Here is a 16,804-nt window from a genome sequence, read left to right on the forward strand (position 1 = left end):
TTATTGGATTCCGCCATTGGAAGTTTCTGACCAGTGCCCACCGTCCTGGATCCCAAGTCGAACGAGAAACCTTATTCACAAATGGAGTTTTCATGGGGAAATATGAGTAGATGATTAATAGACGTGCTGGCTGAACAGGTGTAGGAGTAAGAGGAAAGAAGCATGACAAAAATGGAAAGACAGACGGAAACAATTTGTCTAGTGGACTAATGGGTCCTGCAAACATTGGTCTCCACAACCCTGAGACCAGAGGGACTAGTTGGTGTCTGGCTGCTGCTGCTACCAATGGCTCTGAAAGGACCGTCTCAGTCAGTCCTGGTTGGCGTGGAGGAGAATGTGGAACAGAACTCAAAACCACAGGAGACCAGCCTTCCTGCTCAGATGGAGACTGGTGGGGCCTCCCAGACTATGGCCCCTCACCACCCTCTGAACGGAGCTCCCCTCCATGTGCGAATGGGGCCAGCAGGGAAGCATTTACCCAAGGACAGAGTTCAGAGGGTTAGGAAAGGAGGAGTGGACACAGGAACACAGGGAGGAAGTGGGTCCATTCAGGGGGTGCAATGGGTGGATTGGAACAAAAGGTGTCTGAATTGTTGAATAAAAGGCGATGGGCTGGTCCGCCAACCTTCACATAATTCACAATGAAAAAGTTAAAAATATATAATGGTGGGGGGGGGGGGGTGGCGGCAGCAAGGAGAATGGGGTTTTCAAGGAGCCATGAGATTAGCAGTAACTTCCAATGGTCCTTGACCTCATTCTTTATCCAGCTCGCGTACGTATTTCCTGTGTGCTTCCACGTTCCTTTGGATCTGATCTCAGAATGCTCTTTGTGTTTGGTGTTAGCTTTTGCTTGCAAACTCTGACTTCGCTGGGTGCAGACTTCCCTCAAGTTACCAGACAACTTTCTTAGGTTGGACTTGGGCGCTCTGCCCACCTAGTCTGACTCCGAACTGCTTGCCTTAGCAAATGGCACTTGATCCTACAGATCATTTCTTCTTTCTGTCCTCAACTTGGGTTTTGACCTCGGAACGTTTTGTGCTGATGTCTCCTTTGAGATCTTGGGTATGATGGATTACCGAGAAGAATGATTGATGCATATTTTCTAATATAAGCACATTCCTGAGTTTTAAACTGCGTGCTTAAAAATCCATACATTTACGTGACATATTCCCCCAATACCCCTAAACTGGAAGTGAGAGGCCACAGGAGGATCCATCCTAAAACTCGTTCCCAGCACTTTATCCTTCCAGCAGAGCATGGCTGAGAGGGGAGAGGCTGGCCTGGGAGCAGGCTGCCGGGTGGCGCCCTGGCTGTAGCTTTTTGACTGTGGCTTGGACACGGTACATGACTTCCCCTGCCTCCTTGGCCTCATTTGTAAAATGGGGCAATGATACTGCTCATCTTTGCGCAAGGATAACTTTGTGCAAGGATAAGCAAATTAGGCTCATGCTTGCTTTAAAGAGTGTTGGGCACATACTTAGGAAAAAGTCAATACACATTTGCTGATATATATATTAGATATACAATGAGCTAAAGTGACAGTCTTCAGAATAGAATCGAGTGTAACTCCAATTTTATGTATCTATAATATACATAATATATTAACCAATATAACATATAATATCTTTACTATTGACTAATAAAATATATATTAGGTAGTGTGTAATTATATATAAGATATACTTATATATGACACATTGTCAGTCTGGGTACACTAGAGAAACAAATCCAAAGATACTCATATGTGTGTAATAGAGAACTTTAGATCAAAGAATAATTGTATATTGAGAAAATATCCCAGCCCAATTCAGATCAAATCCATAAGTCCAATATTAGCCCATATGTCGGATAACAGTCTGTTAATTCCTCTTCAGACTAACGCAACACATGAGGTCAGAGGGCAGTGGGTGGAAGTCTTGCAGATCCAGTAGTGGTGGAAACATCTCCGCACTGGTGTGGGTCTCCACGTGGCTCCTCCAGCTCCAGGACTCTGACTCCATCAGCGTAGCTCCATGTGGCTTGTCAGCAGGAATGTCTTGCAAAGAGAGAGGCAGAGAGCATATCTGACCTCCAATGAGCTATTTATCTCCTTAGCGCCTCCAAATGAATTCATCAAACAGTGACCTGATTGACAGACTAGACCCCACCCCTTTGCTAGTTGACAGGAGATTATGTAACTACCACAGACCACCCCTTGTCAACTTGACACTTTTACACAACTCTTTAGCTATACATAATTTTAAACAAAACAATAATAAAATCATATCTGTACCTAACGGAATAAAAGTAAAATGCATACAATTCAATATGTTCCAAAGTCTCATTTAAACATAATATTCTATAGTGAACAACACAACAATATCCTATGCCTAACAATAGCAGTTAAGTAACACCTCCACCTTAGTCCTATACTCCTATGAATATATTCCTCCACCTATGAAAGTTTGTAAGCCAGCCACTTCGTGCCTTGATCCTCCCCATTTGGGGTATACAATTTCTATACTGCCCACTTAACATCCACCCAGTGCTCTGAGGCGACAATCATATTCTTTAATGTAAAGAATCTTCATTTGAGTTGGAACCCATCCATAAGCAAAGTCAGATCAGGACAGGCCATCCATAAAGTCAGCAGCAAGATGCACCAGTTCACAGGCTCAAAAAGCTTCTCTTCATCTGGTTGGGTTCTGGTCAATTCATTTAGCCTCACCAGGGTGCCCATTGGCTGCCTTGCCTTTAGACCACGGGCCTCATCACAAATTCTCAACCCTTGCCCCCTTGTGCTAGGTCATGAACTTCAGACCAGTCAACCTGCTTTCGTTTTTCTCCTGTGGTCCCTGGTGTCAGTGGCCAGACTCAACCTGTCTTTTTATTGCTGAATTCTCTCACTTCCGCTCAACAATGGATCCAGGTAGTCACCTTCATTGTCATCCATGTGGTCACAGGCATTTCAACCTGCCCGCAGGCTCCCTTTAACAGCTCAGTCCTAGAGCAAGAGTTCCTTCCATGTTCCAAAACTTTCCAAACGCAGGCACAAATCACTAGTTTCTTTTTTCTTCAATCTGTCAACAGCCCCCTAGGCAAGTCTCTTCACCTTAGACTCTTCTGAGCACTCAAGACACTGGGCGGGGCTTTATCCTTATCTAGACTATTCCATTGATACAAAATATTGCCCTAGGCCTCGGGCTGCAATTTAAAAAATTTCTTTTCTATTGTAAACATTGCTGCCATGAACATCCATGCAGCAAAATCTTTGCCCACATTCTTGAATATTTCCTTAGGGTAAAAAAAATATTTCCATCCATTTCTGTTATCTCCAAGTGAGGTTTTTCATTTTAAAAATTTAAAAAAGTTTTCACTTTTATTTTTCTGTGTATGAAATCCAGGATAAGTAAATCTGTAGAGACAGTAACTGGATTAATAGCCTCTTGGGGTCATGACCAGGAAGTTATGGGGAAAAGGGAAGCTAAGAATAAACGGTTCAGGAACGAAGACAATGTTCTACAGTTGCAGTGATGCTTGTACAACTCTTTTGAGTATGTGTAAACTGTTTTAATTGTGTGATAGGTGAATTACACGTCAATAAACCTTTTAAAATATATAAAAATATGGCCACCCATAAGGTTTTCATAGCATTGCCAGGTGTGTACATGGTTTACCAGAAGTTGCACACGCCCCGCTGCTACAGGAATGCATGTCAGGAACTTTGTGTTGCTGGCTTTTCCTGCCTTATCGCCTCAGAGGACACACTGATTCCCCATCTTGGCTTTCATGAAGAGCTGTCTCGTCGTCCCCCCGGGATTGCCCCCCCCCCCCATTCCTCCCTTCCCCTTTCTGAGCCCCTGGGGATCCTGAGCCCAGAGGTTCAGGTACCCTTCCTTGAGCCCAGTGTTAACCTCATTCCATTCATGTCCATCATTGATCGCGCTCACTGCCGCATTCACTGTGCGCCGTGTTGCTGCTGCATGGTTTTCTCCAGTGCACTGCAGGGATGATGAATGGGGGAATTAGACAAAGGCGAAGTTATTTTACTTGAATCCCTTTTGGTACTGACGGTGTCTCTGCGGAAGGTTGCCTCTCCTCTTCGGAAGCCTGCACGATCTCACCAGTCCGTTATCTGATTGTTTCAGCTGCCGGAAGGAGCCAGCAGCCAGAGAGGAACACTGAGCCGCACTTGGAAAGCATCACCTTTCCTCAGGATCAAGTGCACTTCTCCACAGGGGCCTCCACAGAGCCTGTGACCACTCCGGTCCCCAGAGAGCGCCAAGCTTCCCCGGATGTTGCAGAGAGGTTCGCTCCCCATTCTGAAGCAGCAAATGCTGGGGGGCAGTACGCTCCTCCAAGCAGAATAGACCACGCCGTTTCCATTTCCTCTGCTGGGGGCTCCTCTGAGCTAGCGACAGCGCTGAACGTTCCGAAGGGCACCTCAGGTGAGTTCATTTCCATCGCACTCTCCATCACCCGCTCCCCACCCCCCAGCATCATGACCCACTGGGCCCACCCAAGGACAAGACCACACCTGTGACTTACCCTCCACGCGTGACATGCTGTAGTTGATTGGGTTGCAAGCACAGAGCAGATGGGAGAGTGTAGATTTGCTCATAGAGCTAACAGCCAACAGGGTTTCCCACTGGGATTTGAGCCGTGGATCACAGCCAGGGGGAGGGTGTCTGAGCAGTGAGATATCCCAACAGTGAGGCTGAAGGAACAGAGGAGAGGAAGAGAAGGGTGGGCCCTTTGGGGGGGCAGCAGCCTCCTCTGGGGAAGGCGTAGTTGCCCCCTGAGCAGAAGAGCAAATGCCACCGTGTTGGGTTAGGGGCAACGTGAAACTCTTCAGAAACCAGATTTGATTTCTAAAGTAGATGGGGTGGGACGGGAAGGGTCGTGGAAGGCCTTTGAACAGGGAGTGACTCGATTCAAGCCATTCGGGGAATGACTTGCCTGGCAGTTACGTAAAAGGTGGGGAGGGATCCTGCACTCCGGGAGACCACCCGGGAACATGTACCAACTCACACTCAGATGCCAGGCGTTGAACTCAGGCAACAGGGATGGAGAGGAAGTAAGGAGAGACTTCACCAGGGAAACCGGATGGACTTGCTAAGGGTGTGAAAGTAGAGGATGAAGGCATCAAGAAGGCCCGTGGAAGTATCATGTGTCCCATCTAGGAATGATGGGTGTGGAGTTCCTGATAGCCGCACACAGTGCTGCCCGCCTCATCGGCCCTGCACTTAATGGTTTTGTTCGTGTTAACCTCAAGCAAATCCCCGGACCCGCTTTGTGGAATGCGGGTGACAAACCAGGTCAACCAGAATCTCACCTCTGATTCCATCGCATCTGATGCGGTTGTAGCTCTTTGTCATCAAGTGGATGGGCGACCCACGCCTGCAGGGTAGGACTATGCTTCTTAGGCTTTTCAAAGCGCTGGGGAAGGAGGTCATCTGGCCTGTCCCCCGCACCGCCTCGAGACGGCCTTGAACTTCCAATGGCTAGCATTAACCTTTCATGCCAGCAGGGACTGCCTGGACCATCTGATTACGTCTGTCCCTTTCTGATCATTGTGCTACCAACGTCTTAGCTTATGAAATCCAGAAACAGTCCCTGTCTTGGTCTGTGATCTCTCTTCCAGGGGTTGATGTTTCGTAGAGTGGATCATGGCCCCTGGTTTCTTCCCATGTCGACACATTTTGTGGAGCTCAGCGCTGAGTCCTCTAAACAATTCCCAGGTCCGCTGTTGGAACTTTAACTGTCTGCTTTCAGCCTTGGCCGAGCTTCCCCCGTCCTCCAGCAGTAGCAGCTCCGAGTCAGAAGAGACGGAAGAAAGGATCGCCCCTTCCCAAACAGAGAGTGGAACCCCCCGGCGCTTGCTGGACAGGGGAAAGCAGCTCCCCGAAGAAGAAGCGACTTTGCCTCTGCCAGGGGCAGCCTCCTCTGTGTTGAGCCAGTCCTTGCATCCTGCCATGGAGAGGGGAGAAGGGGGCACGCCTGCCAGGGGGAGCCGCTCCTGGGAACCAGGGCCCTCCGCGCCGCATTTCTCCAGGACACCAGCCATCAGCCCTTCCTCGGAGCAGGCTTCTTGTGAGTTCACCCATGCCAGCTTTGTGCCCGGAACGGACCCATCCTAAATAGAAATAACCAGGCGGGTGTGCAGCTAGCTAGCGGCATCCTCATAACAGGGGCTGTCATTGTGCTGGTCCTGGTGGCACGGTAGTGTAGGCACCCTGATGCCAGCCAGCTAACCAGAAGACTGACCATCTGTGTGAGAGCGACGTGGCACTGTGCTCCCGTGGAGGTTTGTGGGGTCATTCCACCCTGGCCCATGGGGTCACTGAGAGTCGGAGTCCACGTGACAGCACCGGAGTTTTGTGTTGGTCGTTGGTCATTCTCAACTCCCTGCCATCGAGTCGATGCCGACTCAGAGCGACCCTATAGGACAGGGTAGAGCTGCCTCTGAGTTCCCGAGACTGTCACTCTTTACAGGGACAGGAAGCCCCGGCTTTCTCCCGGTAAGCAGCTGGTGGTTTCAAACTGCAGACCCTGCAGATCTTGGCCGACTGGTGTCCACTAGGCCCCAGGGCTCCTTGCTGGTCATTCCAAGAATGCCCAGTGTGAGGGGTGAAAGTGCTGCCTGTACCATTTAATCTGAGTGACGTTCACCATAAAAATACACGCTCCTCAACTGAAGAAGAAGGAAAACAGCAGTTGGTGTGGTAACGACTGGAGGTCTTTCTACCTCTGATTTGCATAACCTTCCCCCCCCCAAAAAAATGCACCCCATACATACACACAACCAAGGCTGGTTGCTATCGGTGTGTACTCTTTGGCAGGAATGATGCCTGGGTGATGCCAGCAGTTCATGAGCTCAGCTGTTCGCTGAAAGGTTGGCTTGAAGTTCACCTGGATGCATCGCAGAAGAAAGGCCTGGCTACCCACTTCCAAAGAATCGGCCACTGAAAGCCTTGTGGAGGACAATTCTCTGTGCACAGGGATTGCCATGAGTCAGTTTTTCTTAGTCTACGTGGATTTTATTCTAGCCCAGGGCTAGATAAGGATTTGATAAAGACTTAGATTTTTTAATGTTCCCCATTATTACAAAATTGTTTCCTTCGGTTGTGAAGACGAATCTGTTTTCCTGAGACTGTGAGGACACTGGATGCAGATGCTTGCAGGGCCTGATGTTGTTCACATCTGTGGCGTGCTCTGCCAATCCACTTAAGCCTCCGCTCAGGCCTTCCGTGTCCATGAGACTCTTCTCAGCCCTGTGGGTCCTCAGACTGGCTCGCTCTTGTCCTGTGTGCCCAGATGCGTTGGAATCCTTTTGAGGACGCACGCTGGTTGTGCGAAGGGGCTTCCAAAGATCTGTGGGAGTAGGAAGTGAAAAGATAATGACTTTTTTCCCTGGAACTTTTTGAGGCCCCCTTGTGTCGCTCTTGGGCATTCCCTGGAGAAAGGACATTGTGCGTGGGAAAGTGGAGGGGCAGTGGCAAAGAGGAAGGCCCGGACAAGATGGGTTGACCCAGCAGCAGCTGCCACTGCGGCTCCAACAGAACCCTGTGAGCATGGGGCGAGGCCAGGCGGTGTTTTGTTCAGCTGCCTGCAGGGTCGTTGGGAGCCAGAACCAACTCCGTGGCCACTAAGTACAACCACAAGGGACAAGTGCTTCGGGAGAAGATAAATAGCGTGGGCAAGGAGTGGGGGGGTAGCCGGTACCCACATACCTTCTCAGGACAGCTGCAGCCAGGGCCACAGAGAATGCTGAAACGCCTTGTCCTGTCTGGGTCCCGAGTTTTCACTCGGTCTGCCTGTACTGCTTTAGTTTTCCTGTGTGTCATCAGGAGAGGCCGGAGAGGGTTGGAAAGATGATTGGAAAATAGAGGTTAGGTTATTTCAGAAACGGCGGTTTCCCAACTTTTATAGGTCAGAGAGGTTTAGAAGTACTTTGCAACGCGAGGCATTCGGGTTTATGTCATGAAAGCAAAAGCTGAACCCAGAGGGCCTTTCTGTAAAGCCTATTTTTACATTAGCCAATTTCTCTGCTGCGCACCCTGTATATGATTTCCTGCTGACTGGACGCGGATATAATTCTTGGCTCGTGTTTTTAGGAGCTTGCTTGTTAAGATTATTCACAAGCATCGGCTGGCTCCGGTGGAAGCCCCAACCCTTTCCAGTTCCAACATTTTGTGGTTCAGTGATTTGACAACCAACTTTGCTAAGCCGGGAGGAAGCGTTTTCTAGGCAGCTAAGCTGTGGTGCCATTATGGGGTCTTCCGGGTCTTCTTCCTCTGAAGGGGACAGCCTCTCCCTTCGCTGTCGTCTGCTCTTGGTCTGGGTGACCCTGCCGGCATTTGAGAGACAGTGACACAGCGTCTGTGGGAGCAACTCCCCAGACACCACGGCACGACAAGCCGGCCGACAAGGGGCGCACAGGGGTTCGCGCTGTTGCACACAGGGTCGCCAGGAGCTGGAACTGACCCGACAGCCCCAGTGACAGCGCACCAATGCCGGCCAAGGCCATTTAATATTTGCCCTTTAAAGGCAGCCCACTCGTGGAGTACTTGAAAATCAGCCCGTGTGTTTTCCACTTTCCCAGCTTTGTATTGCGTTCGCCTCTATTTTTCCATTGTTTAAAACAAAACAAAACAAACCCAACATATTCTTTGGGCATCCGTCCTTTTAGAAGCAGGTAGCTGACGTTTTTGGAGTGCTCCTCTCTTGCTGGATGCTTTCAGTGAGCATCTTTCCTTACTTCCTTGTGACCTGGGTTTCTAAGCTAGGTTGGGTCTGCCGTCCCTCTTAAGACATTGGGGAAGGCCTTGAGCAGTGTGGGAAGAGTATAAACGGGAGCTCCAGGAGCCTCCTTCCCCCTGGGATCCCAGAGGTGACATGCACTAGGAACTGAAACCACACTGAAGGTGTGCGTCATTGTTAAGCTGGGCTAGTGCCTGCGCACCCCCCAAACAGAGCGCTGGTGGCCGGCTAGAAGCAAGCCAGCGGCCAGCCATCAAGTCACTCTGCCGGACAGCAACTGCATGGTTGTCAGGAGAATTGGACTCCGTAGAGTTTCGACTGGCTAGATGGCCTGGCCTTTCTTCTAAGGGATCTCTGGGCAGTCTTGAACCTCCAGCCTTTCTGTTTGTGCTTCATCACTTGCTTCACCGGGGACTCCGAGTCTGCCTCCAACCTCCCCTTAGCTGTTACCACCTACTAGTCTTACGGGCAGGGGTGCTGAGCGAGAGCTGCCAGGACGTGCCAAAGGCAGACCCAGTGTCGCTCTGACCCAGCCAGCCAGCAACGTGGAAGGGCTGAAGAGAGGAAGGAAGGCAGTGTGGGTCTGGGCATGTGACACTCGGCCACTCTGTCTAATAGTGAATGTGACCTGTGCAGGTCCTTGCCCTTAGACCAGTCACGTCAGAAATGCTTCCCACTTGGGAGAGCCGGGGTGGGGAGCCAGGTGCTAGGAAACAAGGGCCTTAATTGTAATATGAAGGGATTAGGCCAGATGAGCTTAGAGACCCTTTCTGGTTTCGGCATCTGTTATTCCGATCACAGTCTGCCTTTGTGCTCGGTGCCTCCTTTCCCTCGGCAGCCCGCTACCCAGAAACACAAGCCCCCACCTCTTCTTGGCTGGGGAAGCAGGGATTCTGCTTCCAGAGACGGAGCACATGGTTGACAGCGTGGAAGCAGGTGTAGGACCAGACATCCAAAGCAGATTTATAGGAGGGATCGGAATCTTCTGACACTTGTTTCTCTTCTGTTTTCTCTCTCTCTCTCTCTCTCTCTCTCTCTCTCTCTCTCTCTCTCTCTCTCTCTCTCTCTCTCTCTCTGTCTCTCTCTCTCTCTGTCTCTCTCTCTCTCTGTCTCTCTCCTCTCCCCCCTTGTCATACGTTCTGTCACGGACAATTGATCGCCGGGCACAGGATGCGGGTGGGGCGGTGAATGAAACAACAGACGGGGCGGGGTGCTCTCTTGGAGGAGGAAAGAGATATGTGTGTGCTGAATTGTGTGAGAGTGGCTACAATGAGCACTAAATTTAGTCCTGAGCTTCCTGGAAACGAGGGCACAAAGGGAAACCGCGTGAGGCGGGCGATTGTTGCCGGCGAAGTCGGCTTTATTCACAGGCATATTACATGTGTCGTGGGCCCGAATTCCAAGAGGAATACTGACGTAAGGAGCACGGGCGGTCATAGTGGACGACGCCCTCCACTGCCTGCCTGCCCCCCTTTAATGTTCTATTAAAGGTGAGCCCTCTATAGATCTTCAAAGGGAGCTGAGGGTGGCCTGATGGATCTCAGCTCAGGAAAGTGTGTCTGCGGGAAGCTGACTTCACGTGGTCCAGGTAAAAGCTCTGTGGTGACTTCACTTTGTCAAGGGGAGAGGACGCTTCAGAAAACCACCACAAAAGGCCGTAGCTGTCATGGGTCTTTGTCACGCATCCGCTGCGTCAGCTAGACTCTGGGCACGTGCCAGCAGCAGCCGAGTCCAGAATGAGCGTTCTGATGTGCGCATGAGGGCCCACTTGTGCTGGGAAAGTGACCCCGGTACTTTTTACCTGATAAACTGGCTCCCCACCCTCCACACTCCATGATCAAGATTAGGGAGCTTCTGCGCCCACATGGAAGAAGCGCACCAGCCTGTGTGATCATGAGGTGTCCACAGGGTCAGGTTTCAGGCATCAGAAGACCCAGAACAAAACATCATATCGATGCAAATGAGAGGGGTGGGTGGGTGGGTGGAGTGGAGACTCAGAGCCTATCTATAGACAATTGGCCATCCCCTTACAGAAGCGTCATAAGGAAGGGATGAGCCAACCGAGGAAGCATATAACATTCTAGTTCTTTAAAGCTTCCTCCCCCTGCGCCTCCCCCCCGTGCCCTACAGTTCTACCTTACAATCTGGCTAGACCAGAGCATATACACTAGTACAGATAGCTCTGGACATACAGAAAACAGGACAGATAAACCTCTCAGGAACAGTGATAGGAGTAGCAATACCATGAGGGAAGGGAGAAGGGGAAGAAAGGAGGAACCAATCACAATGATTGATGTATAACCGCACCCCCCCCCAAGAGGGACAGACAACAGAAACGTGAGTGAAGGGAGACAGTGGTCATTATAAGATATGAAAAAGAGGTGGAGGGAGGGCTAGTTGGAAAGGGGGGAAAAAGATATGAAAAAGTAATAATTTATAAATTACAAGGGCTCATGAGGGAGGGAGGGGGGAAATTAGCTGATACCAAGGATTCTAGTAGAAAGAAAATATGATGGCAACATGTGTACCGATGTGCTTGACACAATGGATGTATTGATTGTGATAAGAGCTATAAGAACCTCCAATAAAATTATATACATCCATGAGATAGTTAAAGTTTATTGTGCCAACCTGGCCAATAAACACATGTGGGGTTAATTGAAGAGCGGAGGGATAAATGGCTCGGTGAGCCTTGCCTTTTTAGTTCTCGGGTTTCTTGCTTTGTGATGGTTGTACCAGGGTTCAGCTGCCTTAGTCAGTTCCCTGCTTCAGCTGGAAAGGCTCACTTCCTGCAAGACATCCCTGAGGAGAAGCCACATGGACCTACCCCGATGCAGCCCTGGGTGCTGGAGCAGCCGTGTGGAGACCCCTGCCAGTGCTGAGATGCTTACACGTTCACTGATTCGGCTTTCCTCCTGCAGTTGGCATCATTGCATCTGTTTTGTGGATTGGTGTTGGACATATGGGTGGGTTAATGTTGGACTTGTGGGCTTGGGCAGCACTGGGTTGGGATGCTTTCTTGATGCGCACTTACTCTTTGTATAAAACTCTCTCTTATCTATGAGTTTCTGTGGATTTGTTTCTCTAAAGTACCCAGACTAGCACATATATAAATAAAAAAGATTAGGGAGCTTGGCTTGCTTCTGCCCCCAAAGGGGTGTGCTGGTTGGTTTTATGTTAGAGCGGCCGATTCAAGGATAGAGATGTGCAAGGAAGGGTAATCATTTAAACTGTCAACAATACAATGAAGTTATGTTGGTAGATGTGTTTGAGGCAATGCTTACTCCTTTGGCTGAGAGGCATTGATGTTACATAGGCACTCACACCCAATTCATAGTCTTGATCTGAGGAATTAACTGAGCTGTGTGTGTATGTGTGTGTGTGTGGTTGCCATTGTTCTTAGGCACCGTCAAGTCGGTTCTGGTCCATAGCGACCCTCGGTACAACATGAAGCACTGCTAGGTCCTGCGCCATCCTCACAATTGTTACACTTGAACCCATTGTTGCAGCCAGTGTCAGTCCATCTTGTGCCTGGCCTTGCTCTTTTCACCCCTCCACTTTACCAGACATGCCGTCCGGCCTCGGGCTGACGGGTGTACAGAAAGTATTGGTGTAGCACGCTTCCTCCAAAAGCACACCAAACTCACTGCCATCCCGGACGCAGAGCAACCCCTGGTGGGTTTCTAAGACTCTATTTATGGGAGTAGAAAGCCCAGTTTTTCTCCCTCAGAGCTGCTGGTGGTTTCAAACTGTCGACCATGTGGATCGCAGCCCAACACCTAACCAGGCCTCCTCCGCATAAGGCGTGGCACATCCTAATTGGCCAATCAAGGTGGTAATGATGAGATCTGATGAAGCCATGTTCCGTGGAGCCCTGGGGGCGAGAGAACACACTAATTTTCCTGTCGTGCTGTTCGTGGTCACGTCGCCAATGATTGTAGTTTTGCGGTCACTGATTCGCTCAGACCCACCAGTGGAGATGAACAAGCGTGGGGTGTGCAGGCCGAGTCTAACAGAGGTTGTGCTCGCCACACTGAGTGAACAGAATCGTGCGGCTTACTGGGAATAGCATCCAGCAAGCTAATCTCCTGGGCTGGTAATTTGGTGACCACAGCAGCTCCCCTCAGCTAGGTGTGAGAACCTGAGCAGCTGAGCGAGGACTTGGGAATGAATGGGTAGAGTCGATCTTCTCCCATGAGCCCTTGGGGGGGGACACAAAAGTGACAAACTCCAATGTTAGCTAAATGTTAACCCGCCCAGTGGTCCCATGGGAGAAAGCTCTCAATATCTACTGTCATGCACAGTCCAGCCGAGAAGACCCAATGAGGCGGCACGTCACCTGGGGTCACCCTGATTTGAAATCGACCCCCCAACCATAACAATGCTTTCCCTGGTTTATACTCAGGTTTAAGCAGGTGTGCGTTTGGATAACCTAGGATTCGTGTGTGTGTGTGTGTGTGTGTGTGTGTGTGTGTAGGTCTTTCTATCCGTTCGTTTCAGATAGTACTTTTATGGAATCATGTGGAATGGTCAGTAAGGTCCAGGGGCCAGAGTCCCAGGCTGTGTTCTAGCGTTCACTGGCTTTGTACCCTGGGAGAAAGAAGAGGATGTCTACTCCACAAAAGGGTTAAAGTCTCGGCCACTCGCTAGGCCAGTTCCACTCTGTCCTATAGGGTCACTGTGCGTCAGAGCCGTGCGATTTTGCTTTGAGACCTCTTTGGCCAAGAGCAGGGGAGGAGCCTTTTACATTCCGTGACGCTTCTCTGGCTGACTTCGTTTGTGCGTTTGGTCAAACTGCAGGTAGGAATGGTCGTCAGAGACCGGTTTTTCGGGACCACTCCCTTCGTCCCTCGCTTGGGACATCATTCACAGCTTGAAGCCTTTTGTTATCTAGGCATAGAGTACTTTCTGTGGGGATGCTTCCCGAAAAACAGAAACACCTTCTTTTCTTGCCTGTGAGCCTGGCCGGCCCTGCCTCTGCCACTGCCTGCTCACCAGCTTTCCTGCAGTTGGGTCCAGGCATAGGAACGAGGTGCCCTTTGGATTTCCCTGTCCCCTCCTGGGGGTCGGTTCTCAGGTGTCCTTTTGGAAGGGTCTTTGTGGAAGGGAGCCTATGGTCTTGCAGGGCACCATGTGGATTTGGACCAGGCAGGTACAGGGCCTGTAAGTCTGAGCGCCTTGATACGTTCTCATCCATTTAGTTAAGTGTTGGAAAAACTATTGCCAACCGGAAGCCCGTGGTCTCTGAGGGGCCTCTTAGTGTTGCGGACTGGTCTGAGTCTGAGGAGGCTAGCCGAAGTCATGAAGCCTGTGCTTGACGGTGGAATGAAATCGTGCTAGTGAGCTAACAGTCAGCAGCTCCTGCTGCTCAGAAGCTCTGCTATCAGTCTGAGAAGTTTCATTAACAGTCTCTCAGTACATAAGGTTCACCTGTAACCCCAAAACCCTTAAACCAAAAACCACTCAACTGCTATCACGTCAACACCTACTCCTAGCAGCCCTGTAAGAAAAGGTCGAACTGCCCCTATGGGTGTCTGAGACTGTAACTCTATGAGAGTAGGACGCCTCAACCTTCTCCCAAAGAGCAGCTGGCTGGTGGCTTTGAACTCGTGAGCTTACGGGTAGCAGCCCGACACACCATCCACTACGCCCCCAGGGCTCCTCGCGTAGCCTTTAGGGGAGAAATGATAGAGTCCTTGATAGTGAGGAACCAAAAGAAGAAAAACAGACCCTGCCATTGAGCGAGTTCTTCCTCCCTCTCTCTAAGCACCCCAGGTTCCCATCTGCTCTTTCCAGTTGCTGTTGTCAATTTGGTTCTATTCTTGAAGAGCAGAGTACAGCGCTCCGGGAAGACAGTTTTTCACAAGTTAAGCTAAACGGTTGTTTGGTTTTAAGAATCCTTCTAGGGATATTTTTGGTTTAAGGCTTTGAGATTATAGCAGGGCAAGCGTTTCAGGGGTTCCTCTGACCTCCGTGGCTCTAGGAAGTCTGGAATCCATGGGAAATTGATATTCTATTCTGAAACACCCTCCCCCCTTTTAAAATAAGGATTCTTCCTTAGCATCTCTGACTTATTCTGTAGTAGCAGCTAGGCACTATCTCATTCTGGTCTCCTGGCAAGGAGCCGGTTGTTTGTGTAGTCACACATTTCATATCGCGCCCCCCCCCCCAACTCCTGAATTCCCTCTTCCGCTGCTGCTTCCAGTGTGTGGACATCAACTTCTGTGCTTCGGGTGGCCACTTGCAAGCCTCTAAGACCCCAGGCACTACACAACCAACTAGGAGTACTACAACATGTGTTAGTCGGTCAATTAACTGGGATGCCCCACAGAACCATGACCCTGAAACCCCAGACTGTGGACCTCAATCCCATGAACATGGGTTGATATAAGCAGCCTCAGCAGCGGCTCTCTTGGGGCCGCTGTTACAAACATATCTATCATACAACTTTTGCCAACCTACCCTTTCCCAAGAGTACACCTTATTGACAGCAGTGGTCCAGTGTTCAGTGATACAACCCCAGCCTTGAGTCTATATGGTCCTTCCTTTCCCTCCCTCCTTCCCTTCCTCCTGGTCACCCTTAAGAAACTTTAGTCTGTCAACAATTGCCTTTTCTTGCCTTTTAAGTAAGTGAAGTTGTAGAACAGTTGCCCTTTCAGGGTTGACCTAAGCATGCCTTCCAGCCCCATCCACATTGTAGCGTGTATGGGGCGTTGGCTTCTCCGACTGGCGGAATAGTAGTCCATTGTCTGTAGGTACCATATTTGAGTCGCCACTTGAGTCTCTGCTGCCAGACCTTTTAGGCATATACCTGGCAGTGGAATTGCTGGTCATATTAGAATTATTTTTTATTTTTTGTCCTAAGGAACCATCACACTGATGTGTACAATGGCCGTGTCATTTTGAAGGTTACAGTTCCCCCTACATTCTGTTAGCATTTTTAAAATCTAAGCCATCCTAGGGGGTGGGAGGTGGCAGCTCATTGTGGTTTGGATGGATGGCTAATGATGCAGAGCACCTTCCATGTGTTGGTGGCCACTTGAGTCACGGCCCCTAGATTTATCCTCTAACATCTAATAATCATTATATGCATTTAGATACGTCCTTGGTTTCCTTCAAGCTCTGAGTGTTAAGCTTTCTTTGCTTCTGTTTTAGCATCTGGCAGCATAACGGCGCTAAATACCCTCACGACCTTCAGCAACCCCTCAGTTGGTCAGACGGAGAGTGCGCATGATGGCGCCTTGCGCACTGCTGGTGCCCCCAGGATCCTCCAGTCTCTACCTGTCCCCCTGGGGCCCGTAAATGAGAGAGTGCACCTCCCTGATGACTCTGGAATCGCCCTAACTTCACCATCTTCCCCCACTGAAGAGGAATCGAGGAGGGACAGCAGAGTCACAGGGAATTTAGGGGATGGAGAAGTTGTGGAACCATCAACAGAAAACGGATTTGGGCTTACATCTTCCAAGATCTCAAAGGGATTTTTGGAGAGCAATTCCCCAAGTAAGTGTTCACTCAACCTTTATTTGCTCTTTATGAACATTCTTACCTAGGCGAATTTTCCTAAGAGGTTGCTTCAAGACCATCTGCAATCTCCAAAGAAAGGTGTGTCCTTACAGTAACTGGATTAATGGCTTAGTGAGACTATGGGATGGAAGGCTGGAGGGAAATGGGGAGCTAGGAACAATGTTCTGGAATCGATTGGGCTGATGATGGTGCAGCTCCTTTTGATATGAATAAGCCATGGAAATGTATGACATGTGAATTGTGTATCAGTGAACTAATATAAGTATGTCCTTAGATAATACCACTTCCTGTATCGCTGATACCACGTTATTGCATTTTGATTTTCATCTTCCTGAGAGCACTGTCCAGGAGTTAAAACGAGTATCACTCCTCCCACTTTTTGATAGATGAGGACACATGTAATTCCCAAATTGATCTTTCTGCTTACTCACTGTAGTTGACTGTCCTTTGCCGTATTTGAGAATTAGAATGATCTGTTCCATTTGAGACTCCTGTAGAAAGCGGTCTCCAGTGTTCATGAAATGTATGCATATCGCAT

At 49.6% G+C, this 16,804-nt stretch overlaps 1 protein-coding gene across 3 annotated transcripts in view; it reads left to right on the top strand.

Moving 5' to 3' along the window:
- HEG1 (heart development protein with EGF like domains 1) overlaps positions 1-16,804 on the top strand; it is a 105,033-nt gene that overhangs the window by 34,332 nt on the left and 53,897 nt on the right. For 2 of the 3 annotated variants that reach the window (XM_075556309.1, XM_075556306.1), the window contains exons 2-4: positions 4,128-4,427; positions 5,755-6,072; positions 15,898-16,242. In XM_075556309.1, coding sequence (XP_075412424.1) covers positions 4,128-4,427; positions 5,755-6,072; positions 15,898-16,242 — 963 coding nt within the window. The remainder of the gene's footprint in view (positions 1-4,127; positions 4,428-5,754; positions 6,073-15,897; positions 16,243-16,804) is intronic. The other variant, XM_075556308.1, reaches the window with a different exon arrangement.

This window comes from Tenrec ecaudatus, chromosome 8 (genome assembly GCF_050624435.1).
Source record: "Tenrec ecaudatus isolate mTenEca1 chromosome 8, mTenEca1.hap1, whole genome shotgun sequence".
NCBI classification, from domain to species: Eukaryota; Metazoa; Chordata; class Mammalia; order Afrosoricida; family Tenrecidae; genus Tenrec; species Tenrec ecaudatus.